The 11,024-nt window shown below is 53.9% G+C and overlaps 1 protein-coding gene across 2 annotated transcripts; it reads left to right on the top strand.

Moving 5' to 3' along the window:
* The first annotated feature begins 1,884 nt into the window (after positions 1-1,884).
* Positions 1,885-10,283, top strand: LOC112632874 (immunoglobulin lambda-like polypeptide 1). Of its 2 annotated transcripts, XM_025398997.1 has the most exons (3): positions 1,885-2,292; positions 8,319-8,434; positions 9,827-10,283. In XM_025398997.1, exons 1-3 carry the CDS (start codon positions 2,087-2,089, stop codon positions 10,144-10,146), a joined length of 642 nt encoding a protein of 213 aa, XP_025254782.1. In that variant the 5' UTR covers positions 1,885-2,086; the 3' UTR covers positions 10,147-10,283. The 2 variants fall into 2 exon arrangements, with proteins under 2 accessions (XP_025254782.1, XP_025254783.1); XM_025398998.1 differs by lacking the exon at positions 8,319-8,434 and having other exon boundaries at positions 2,038-2,292; positions 9,827-10,263.
* Positions 10,284-11,024: the final 741 nt, after the last annotated feature.

Genomic DNA, 11,024 nt, shown 5'->3' with positions numbered 1-11,024 from the left:
AACTTTGGGAGGCCGAGGCAGGTGGATCATGAGGTCAGGAGTTCGAGACCAGCCTGACCAACATGCTGAAACTCTGTCTCTATTAAAAATACAAAAAATTAGCCAGGCGTGGTGGCGGGTGCCTGTAATCCCAGCTACTCAGGAGGCTGAGACAGGATAATCACTTGAACTTAGGAGGAAGAGATTGCCATGAGCCGAGATTGCCCCACTGCACTCCAGCCTGGGCAACAGAGCAAGACTTTAAAAAAAAAAAAAAAATCTAGAGATGGATGGTGGTGATGGTTGCACGACATTATGAATGTAGTTAATGCCACTGAACTGTGCACTTAAAAATGGTCAAGATGGGCCAGGCGCAGTGGCTCACACCTGTGATCCCAGCATTTTGGGAGGCCCAGGCGGGCGGATCATGAGGTCAGGAGTTCGAGACCAGCCTGGCCAACATGGTGAAACCCCATCTCTACTAAAAATACAAAAATTAGTTGGGCGTGGTGGCGCATGCCTGTAATCCCAGCTACTCAGGAGGCTGAGGCAGGAGAATTGCTTGAACCAGGGAGTCAGAGGTTTCAGTGAGCTGAGATTGTGCCACACTGCACTCCAGCCTGGTGACAGAGCAAGACTCTCAAAAAAACAAAAAAAGGTCAAGATGATAAATTTTAGGTTGTGTGTATGTTACTACTTTTTTACAAATGAAGAAAACAACACTTTGACGTGCGTTATCTCCCAACACCAACCTCAGCCCGGCCCTGAAAAGCGAGCAGAGCCAGCAGCATTTCCAGCGCCACCTCTGGAGGAGAGGAACCTGAGACTCCTGGGTGACCAGAGGCGTCTCTGGCAGCACCAGCAAAAGAGCCTGGCCCTGGCCGCCCAGCACAGGTGCTCAGTCCCTCCTCACTGCCACTGCTCCCCCCACCACCAAAGCACAGGGTCCCGAGATGTTGGGAGAGGGTCGGGGATGCCGGGCTGGGAGAGGACCTGGGGGCCTGTCAGAAGCCATGACATGACGCACTCACCGCTCGGGAGGAAGCTACTGGCCTCTGAGTGAAATCTGTAAGAATGAGCTCTGGAGATGTATCGTACAACATGGAGACTACAGTTAATAAATGTATACTGGAAAATTGCTAAGATTAGATCTTCCGTGTTCTCACTACAAAAGCGTAAGTATGTGAGGAGACGGACGTGTGGGTCAGCTTGATTTAATCATTTTACAGTGTGGCAAAGCATCACATTGTAGGTGGTCAATATATACAGTTTTGTCAATTACACCTTCAGGAAGCTGGGGTGGGGTGTGTGTGTGTGTCTCTGTGTTTGTGTGTCTCTGTGTCTGTGTGTCTCTGTGTCTGTGTGTCTGTGTGATGTCAGGTCTGTGAGGCGCTGAACGTGGTACATTAAACAGCATTTTCGTTCTTACCTCATGATTCCTGGACTTGCACCATTGAGTGGCTTCTGGCTAACCCCAAACCTGTTTCCCCCTCTCTAACCACACCTCCCTCCAGGGCTGGTTGGAGGAACCTCAGCCCAGCCCCCTGAGCTCAAGCCCTGGGGGACTCCTGCTGGGCGGCTCTCTGGACCCCAGTGAGATGCTCCACAGACCCAGGGCGCCCTGGGGGAAGGAGGGAAGTCAGGCGCATCACCTCCTGGGACCAGCCCTGAGGGGACTCAAGCCCATCCAGGGTGTAGTTTCCTCCAAAGGAAAGCCCCAGGGGAGGGTCTTGGGGGGCCATGGTGCAGCCCACCTCCCTGTGTGACCTCAGCCCTTGCCAACCCTCTGCCTGTGGTGGGAGGTCCCCACACAAAGCACCCAGGGCCCCAGGGGCAAGGCCAAGCTGACAGGTGTGGGAGGCAGTTGAGCCCTGGATCCTGACCACAGCAGGGCAGTTGGCAGATGTGCCTCCGGGACAGAACCCCAGGGGTAACGGCCATGGACGCTGGAAGGGGCCTGGCTGGGGGCAGGGACCAGAGGATGAGGATGGGGCCACATGGACTGGGGTGCCCTGGGACAGCTGCTGCCAGCGAGAGACCGGGGCACCACTCTCCAGGGAGCCCACGCTGCAAGTCAGGCCACAAGGGCCTCCGACCCTGAGGGCGGATGAGGCCAGGGACAGGCCAGCCGGGCCGTGAGGCCCCTGGTGAGCCAGGCCCCAACCTCAGGCAGCGCTGGAGCCTGCTGCTGCTGGGTCTGGCGCTGGTAACCCATGGCCTGGTGCACCCAACGGCTGCACCGCAGGGCAGGGCCTTGGGCCCTGGAGCCCCTGGAGGAAGCAGCCGGTCCAGCCTGAGGAGCCGGTGGGGCAGGTAAGGGGTGAGAGATTCCTGGGGATGTGGGGGTCTGGCGGCAGAGGTGGGAAAGGATGACCAAGGGGAGACAAGCCAGAGGCGGGAGAAGGAAGGTTAATCCCTGGAGGGGAGCCAGAGACACACTGACTTCAACTGAAGTGTTAATATTTTTCCATCATGGATTTGTTTAAATTAATTTTTATTGCTTAATGTCATATTAAAATAGTATTTATCTTGAATCCTGAGATTTCTGCCACCCCTTACATTTGGCACGAAGGCCAATGTCTCCCTTACCTCCCCCTAGTCCTTGGGGTAGGGCAGGACTAGAAGCAGGGGCAGGATGTCCACAGGGGTGGTGGCCACTATCCCTGAAGGGTGCCCAGGCCTCCCCCTCTTCCCTCTCCTCCTCCTCCTCTTCTCCCTCCTCCTCCTCCCCCTCCTCCTCTCACCTCCTCCCCCTTTCCCCTGGCCTATGTCGCCTGTCCACTCCCACCCTCACTGGGCAGGGGCCACTCCCTGGAGCTCCAGCTGATGTGTGAGGGGCGTTTCCTGGAGTCCCTGGGTCACTAGACCTCAGCCAGCATCGCCTCCTGAAACCAGCCCCTAGGAGACCCAAGCTTATCCACGGTGCAGGTGCCTCCAAAGAAGAAGCCCAGGAGAGGGTCTAGGGAGGCCACAACTCCCTGTGTGACCTCAGCCCTTGCCACCACCCTGCGTGTGGTGGGAGGTCTCCGGACAAAGCACCAAACATCTGGGTCCATTTATGACTATTTGGGACACAACAGCCTGGTCATCGCTGGTGCACGTTGTACCCACAGGCGATCACATTATACCCACAGGCGATCACGCTGTACCCACAGGCGATCACGTTGTACCCACAGGCGATCACGCTGTACCCACAGGCGATCACGTTATACCCACAGACGATCATCATTTCAGGGGCAGAACCTCCCTCTCGCTGGCCCCATAGGCAGGTCCCGCTGTGATCCCCTTTGTGCAGATGGGGATAGAGCCCAGACAGGTGAGGCAACCCGTCCAAGTCACTCAGCTCATGGGCACAGATTCTAAGGCCCAAGCTGGACAGCCTCTAGCTCTCCCCTGCCCATCCTCTAAGCTGATGGAGCTGACACGTGCACCTCTGGGGCCTGAGTTTCCCCCCTTTTTATCTTCTTCTTCAAACAAAGTTTCACGGAGTTTCATCTTGTCGCCCAGTCTGGAGTGCAATGGCGCGATCTCGGCTCACTGCAAACTCTACCTCCCAGGTTCAAGAGATTCTCCTGCCTCAGCCTCTGGAGTAGCTGGGATTACAGGTGCGCACCACCACACCCGGCTAATTTTGTGTATTTTTTTAGTAGAGATGGGGTTTCACCATGTTGGCCAGGCTGGTCTCGAACTCTTGACCTCAGGTGATCTGCCTGCCTTGGCCTCCCAAAGTGCTGGGATTACAGGCGTGAGCCACCGCGCTGGGCCTGAGTTTCCCCTTTTGCAATCTGAGGGGCCCTGATCAGTGAGGGCCTTCAACCTCCCACCCACCCAGAGGATGCTGGGGTGGCTGTGGTGAGACCTCCAGCAGCGGCAGCCAACCTGACCCACACCAGGAGCCCGGCCATGGAGGCGGGATCAGCATGGTGGCGGGCCAGGACCAGGTCTCAGTGTCCTGCACGGACTTCTGGGCAAGGAGTCCCCATCAGGGTCAGGCTCTGTGCTGGGGCTGAGGTCCCAGAGGATCTAGATTTACCCCAGTTCAAGTCTACAAGGAGCGGGGGCTGGGTGAGGAGACAGCCACAGGCAGGGTGATGCCTGCAGAACAGAGACTGGGATGGGGAAGGCCGGAGGGGTCTCCACAAGGGACAGGTGACAGGTGGAGGGAGACACAGATAATAACATTGGTATTATGTTGGGGGGGATATTAATATAAGTTTTTATATTATAATCTTTAGAAATCTTATAGAAATACTATGGGCCGGGTGCTGTGTCTCATGCCTGTAATCCCAGCACTTTGGGATGCCAACACAGGCAGATCCCAAGGTCAGGAGATCGAGACCATCCTGGCCAGCATGGCAAAACTCCGTCTCTACTAAAAATACAAAAATTAGCTGGGCGTGGTGGCACGAGCCTACAGTCCCAGCTACTTGGGAGGCTGAGGCAGGAGAATCGCTTGAATCCAGGAGGTGGAGGTTGCAGTGAGCTGAGATTGCACCCCTGCACTCCAGCCTGGATGACAGAATGAGACTCCCTCTCAAAAAAAAAAAAAGGTATTTTGCTGGGGGAATATGAATATGAGTTTTTATAATCTTTACAAATCTTATAGAAATACTATGGGCCAGGTGCAGTGGCTCATGCCTGTAATCCCACAACTTTGGGAGGCTGAGGCAGGATTGTTTGAGCCCAGGAGTTTGAGATCAGCCTGAGCAACATAGCAAGACCCCACTTCTACAAAAAATATAAAAGCTAGCCAGTCATGGTGGCACTTGCCTGTGGTCCCAGCTACTTAGGAGGCTGAGGTGAGAGGATTGCTTAAGCCTGGGAGGTTGAGGATGCAGTAAGCTGAGATCCCACCACTGCACTCCAGCCTGTGACAGAGGGAGACCCTGTCTTAAAAAAAAAAAAAAGAAAAGAAAAGAAAATGAAAAAAGAGAAAAACTGATTATTACTGTAGAACTCTGGTAAATATCTCCTATCAAGTAAATATCTCTTCTATTCATACCTTATTAAAAGATATTTTCATTGTTTTTAAGAAATAGATTGTGTATCACTTTTTATATTTAGTTGTAAATTTATTTGTTTTTTTTACTTTTTTAGAGATGGGGGTCTCACTATGTTGCCCAGGCTGGCCTCCAACTCCTGGGCTCAAGCAATATCCCTGCCTCAGTGTCGCAAGTAGCTGGGACTACAAGCATGCACTACCAAACTGGGATAATTTTTTGTAGAGATGAGGTTTCACCATGTTGCCTGGGCAGGTCTGAAACCCCTCGGCTCAAGCCATTCACCTTCCTCGGCCTCCCAAAGTGCTGGGATTACAGACATGAGTCACCATGCCTGGCCTGTATTACTTTTAATAGGTCTTAATAGGTTTTAAATATTAATTATTTTTAAATTAATTTCGGAAGTCTTCTACAACATGGATGAAACTTGAAGACATACGTAGTGAAATAAACCAGACACAAAAAGACAAATATCATTTGAATTCACTTTTACGAGGTCCCTAGAACAGGCGAATTCACTTGGACAAAAAGTAGATTTGAGTTAATGGGGTGAGGGGGAATGAAGAATGGGGTACTGTAGTTAATGGGTTTAGAGTTTCTGTTTGGGAAGATGAATGAGTTCTGGAGATGGATGGTGGTGAAGGTTGCCCAACGGTGTGAATGTACTTAGTGCCACAGAGCTGTACGTTTAAATATGGTTAAAGTGGAAATATTAATGCTACGTATGTTTTACTGCAATTATTAAAAAAAAAAAAGAAGAAGAAGCCAGGTATGGTGGCTCATGCCTATAATCCCAGCACTTTGAGAGGCTGAGATGGGCTCACTGCAACCTCTGCCTCCTGGGTTCAAGCAATTCTCCTGCCTCAGCCTCCTAAGTAGCTGGGACTATAGGCGCACACTCACGTCCAGCTAATTTTTTTGTTGTTATTGTTTGGTATTTTAGTAAAGATGGGGTCTCACCATGTTGCCCAGGCTGGTCTGGAACTCCTGAGCTCAGGCAATCTGCCCGCCTTGGCCTCCCAAAGTTCTAGGATTACAGGTGTAAGCCACTGTGCCTGGCCCCATATTACACTTCTTAAATGCACTTCTCTATTGCTTAATTACCTTAAATGTTATATTCTCATAATTTTAAAAGAGTAAAGATTTTTGGGGGGCAGGTGTGGTGGCTCACACCTGTAATTCCAGCACTTTGGGAGGCCAAGGTGGGTGGATCACTTGAGATCAGGAGTTCGAGACCAACCTGGCCAACATGGTGAAACCCTGTCTCTATAAAACAGAAAAGTTAGCTGGGTGTGGCCAGGCACGGTGGCTCACTCCTGTAATCCCAGCATTTTCGGAGGCCGGGGTGGGCGGTTCATGAGGTCAGGAGATCGAGACCATCCTGGCTAATATGGTGAAACCCTGTCTCTACTAAAAATACAAAAAAAAAAAAAAAAAAAAATTAGCCGGGCGTGGCAGAGTGCACCTGTAGCCCTAGCTGCTGGGGAGGCTGAGGCAGGAGAATGGCATGAACCCGGGATGCAGAATGTGTAGTGAGCTGATATCATGCCACTGCACTCCAGCCTGGATGACAGAGCAAGACTCCGTCTCAAAAACAAAAAAAAAGAAAAGTTAGCTGGGTGTGGTGGTGCATGCCTGTAGTCCCAGCTACTTGGGAGGCTGAGGCATGAGAATCGTTTGAACCCAGGAACTCAGGAGGTGGAGGTTGCAGTGAGCCAAGATCATACCACTGCACTCCAGCCTGGGCAACACAGCGAGACTCTGTCTCAAGAAAAAAGAATAAGGCCGGGCGCGGTGGCTCAAGCCTGTAATCCCAGCACTTTGGGAGGCCGAGACGGGCGGATCACAAGGTCAGGAGATCGAGACCATCCTGGCTAACCCGGTGAAACCCCGTCTCTACTAAAAAATACAAAAAACTAGCCGGGCGAGGTGGCGGGCGCCTGTAGTCCCAGCTACTCTGGAGGCTGAGGCAGGAGAATGGCGTGAACCCGGGAGGCGGAGCTTGCAGTGAGCTGAGATCCGGCCACTGCACTCCAGCCTGGGCGACAGAGCGAGACTCCGTCTCAAAAAAAAAAAAAAAAAAAAAAAAAAAAAAAAAAAAAGAAAAAAGAAAAAAGAATATCTAGATGCAGTAGCTAAGTATGCAAAAGCCATTTCAGTGTGGGAGGTGAGGTGACTGAGCCCAGGGACTCCAGGTTTCTGGCTGAGGGGTTGAGACAGCCCATGGTCATTGTGATGAGATGAAGACGGAAAATGAGCTGTGCTGGGGGAAGGTGGTCATCTCCTCTGGAAGTGATTAATTTGAGAGTCCTGTTGGGTAGCTCACTGGGCATGGTCAGTAGGCAATTGAGGTGGAGCTGAGAGGATTTGAAGCTGGGATAGACTCCAGCCTCGCCATCTGGGCAATAGTGGGGGTCACAGAGTGTGAAGATGGCTAAGAAAGAGGTCTGAGTGGGGATCTGGGGAGTCAGCAGCCAGGCATGGGACGTGGAGAAACAGATGCCAGGGGAAGAGGAAAGGGGAGTCTCAGACCCCAAGGGGGAAAGAGTCACTGGAAAGAGGGGCCAGTCCCATGTCACATCCAGCAGAGACACCAGGTACAGCAGAAGGACCTTGGACATGACCATGAGGAGTGCCTTGTTGGCCATGACCTGGGAGAGATGGGGGTGAGAGCCTGGGGGACCACACCATGTCCCCAGCACACAACACAGTGCCTGGTAGACAGGATGGATCTATGGACGGACGTACATGTAAATGGATGGATGAATGGGCAGATGATAGATGGATGCAAAGACAGATGAATAGATGCATAGATGCATAGATGGATGGACAGATGGATGGATGGACAGATGGAATGAGTGATCTGAGAGGTCAGAAAAGGCTTCATGAGCAAAGTGAGACTGAGCTGCATCTCCATGGATAGATATAAAAGCAGAGGACTCTCCTTTTGAGTCAAGAATGACCCAGTGTCTTGGTCCAGGGAGAAAGTCAGCCTGGCTTGACTGGGGACACTTGTGGCGGACTTCAGAGGCCCTTAAAATGGAACCAAGTGAGGTTGGGCAGGTCCGAGCCAGCTCAGGACTCCTGAGCCACACCGCACAGCTGCCTGAGGGGATGTGTCACTCAGGGAGTTGCTGGGACCCACTGGGCCAGCGTTGCCATCAGCACCAACAGCTTCAGAGACTGGGACACAGGCTGGGGTGACTCCAAGGCTGTGGGCAGCACCTGCCTCAGAGAAGGGACAGGCACAGAGACACTACTGGGATACTGGCCACCCCCCTGTCCTGTGCCTAGGTCACAGCCTACACACTGCAGCCCTGTGCCCCTCATACCCTGCAGGTTCCTGCTCCAGCACGGCTCCTGGACTGGCCCCAGGTGCTGGCCCCGGGGGTTTCAATCTAAGCATAATACACTGAGGCATGTGTTTGGCAGCGGGACCCAGCTCACTGTTTTAGGTAAGTGGCTCTCACAACCTTTCCCAGCCTGTCCCACCCTCTCCTATCTTTGGAAATCTGTTTTCTCTCTCTGGGGCTTCTTCCCCTCTGCCCTCCCAGCCTTAAGCACTGACCCCTACCTTTCTCCATGGGGCCTGGACGAGGTGTGTTAGTCTCAGGGTAACTGACAGGAAGGGCCCCCACAGTGGGAGCGCCACCTTCAGGTTCCAACAGCGGGACACAGCCTGGTCCTGGGGCCTGGGCTGGGATTGGGCAGGGTCAGGGCTCCTCCCCTCTCCCAGGGCAGATGTCTGAGTGAGGGACAGAGGCCAGTTCTGATGAGGGGCCCTGCAGTGGCCTTAGAGACAGTCCCCGGGACCCCAGGGTCTAGGCTGAGGACTGCATGCCCATCCAGCCTGGGAGGGCCACACGGGGGCCTGGGGACACAGGGGTCACCTTGAGGGGAGACCAATGGAGGGCACAGAGAGGGTTCTGGGTCCAGGCTGTAGCTCTGTGGACTGTGCTGGGTCGTGAGGACATGGGGACACAGAGGGATGGGTGAGACTGGGGGAAGCCTGAGAGCCCAGCCCTCCCAGGACAGTTACCAGAAAGGAGAGGGTCTCTTAGGGCAGAGATGTCTGTCCCCGGAGCCCTGTCGCCTCTGGGGCCCAGTGTCTCTCTGTTCACGGGTCGGCCTCCCGCCTTCATTTGAGGAGGGCACTTTAGACTCAGGAGGTGACTAGCGGGGAGTAAACGGGGGTGCAGAGAACTCCACGGCCGCCAGGTGAAGTCCAGGGGCATCAGAGGCTGCTGGGGTGGGCATGGGGGCTGTGGTGACCTGAAGTCTGGGGGAGCAGCCCCAAGAACCCAGCCAATGTGAAGGGTCCTGTGGTCGGGCTGGTGGGGACAGGGGTGATGGCAGAGCCCCAGGGTTTGTCTGGGTGGAGCCCGTGCTTCACCAGGAGAGCTGAGTGGGCCAGGCTGGGGCACAGCCTGGTGTCCCCGGGGACAGGAAGCTCCAGGCCATGCCAGGCTTGGGCCTCCCCACACCCTGCCAGGATGGTTTTGTGTGCTGTGGGGGAGACCCCTAGATTCCAAACTCAGACTCCAGAAACCAGGAAGGAGGGAGCACAGCCTGCCCTGGGGACACACGGGGAAACTGAGGCTGCAGAGGAAAGGGCTGGGCCAGGACACCTGGGAAAGGTGACTTGAGAAGGGCTCCTAGGAAGGCATGGGGCTGTCTGCTCTCCAGAGGGCTCCAGTGGAAAGGAGGGAATGAAGAGGGAAGGAGAGGCCCTGGGTGGACCAGACAACCACACCATGAACCCTCCCAGAGACTTTAGACAGAGAGAGGCGCTCCACAACACCCCACTCTCCCTCTGCCGTCTCTCACCCCCTCCTCTGTCCACACAGGTCAGCCCAAGGCCACCCCCTCGGTCACTCTGTTCCCGCCATCCTCTGAGGAGCTCCAAGCCAACAAGGCCACGCTGGTGTGTCTCATGAGTGACTTCTATCCGGGAATCTTGACGGTGACCTGGAAGGCAGATGGTACCCCCATCACCCAGGGCGTGGAGATGACCACGCCCTCCAAACAAAGCAACAACAAGTACGCGGCCAGCAGCTACCTGAGCCTGACGCCCGAGCAGTGGAGGTCCCACAGAAGCTACAGCTGCCAGGTCACGCATGAAGGGAGCATCGTGGAGAAGACAGTGACCCCTGCAGAATGTTCGTAGGTTCCCAACCCTCACCCCAGCCACAGGGGCCTGGAGCTGCAGGATCCCAGGGGAGGGGTCTCTCTGCATCCCAAGCCATCCAGCCCTTCTCCCTGTACCCAGTAAACTCTCAATAAATATCCTTCATCAACCAGAAACCCTGTTCCCTCTCTTCATTTCTTATCTCTCATATGATTTGATGCTTCTCCTGGGCTCTCAGTGTGGCGTTGGGGGAATCCTGGCACCAGTGGGAAAGTAACCTGGAGGGGAGGATCACAGCCTCCCAGGTGTGTCCCCTGGGGAAATAGGCCAGGATAGGAGGAGTCGGCTTACTGAACACCGGTCCCTCCATTCTCTCCCTCCTCCCCTTCCTTCTTGCAGCTCAGCCCCAGACTCACTGTCTACTTTCTGGAGGGAGCTATTTCTGGCTGAGCCTCCAGATATGCGCTCTGTCTCTGTCCTGGTCTGGACCCTCTATCCATCCATGGCCTCTCTTTCCTCAGCCTGGAAATCCTACTTTGGCCTGGAGCCCCTCTGCTTCTAGCCCTGGCCCCTGGAATGCTCTCCTTCCTCTCTGCCCAACTCCCCAACCCTGAAAGCTGGACTGTCCAGGACACTCCAACACCATCAAATTCATGAGCTCTTATATTTTGGGCCCACCTTGATTTTTCACCTGACAGCAGGTTCAGAAGTGTGATAAAAATAGGAGGAAGCCAGGAAGGAAATATCCATGAAAGGCCTGCAAGAGGATCAGGACACTTGCAAAAGATAGGCTTTGAGCTCCCCAGGAACCAGTGCAAGAAGGGTAATAGGTGCACCATCATTTTCTTTTTTCTTTTTTTCTTTTTTGGGATGGAGTCTGGCTCTATCGCACAGGCTGGAGTGCAATGGCGCAATCT

This window comes from Theropithecus gelada, chromosome 10 (assembly GCF_003255815.1).
Source record: "Theropithecus gelada isolate Dixy chromosome 10, Tgel_1.0, whole genome shotgun sequence".
In the NCBI taxonomy this organism is placed as follows: Eukaryota; Metazoa; Chordata; class Mammalia; order Primates; family Cercopithecidae; genus Theropithecus; species Theropithecus gelada.
This window is presented reverse-complemented; position numbering and strand designations above follow the sequence as displayed.

Coding starts and splice junctions, on each gene's coding strand:
- LOC112632874 (XM_025398997.1), top strand. CDS start 2,087: ATGAGGCCAGGGACAGGCCAGCCGGGCCGTGAGGCCCCTGGTGAGCCA. Junction 2,293..8,318: donor CTGAGGAGCCGGTGGGGCAG/GTAAGGGGTGAG, acceptor CATACCCTGCAG/GTTCCTGCTCCAGCACGGCT. Junction 8,435..9,826: donor GACCCAGCTCACTGTTTTAG/GTAAGTGGCTCT, acceptor CTGTCCACACAG/GTCAGCCCAAGGCCACCCCC.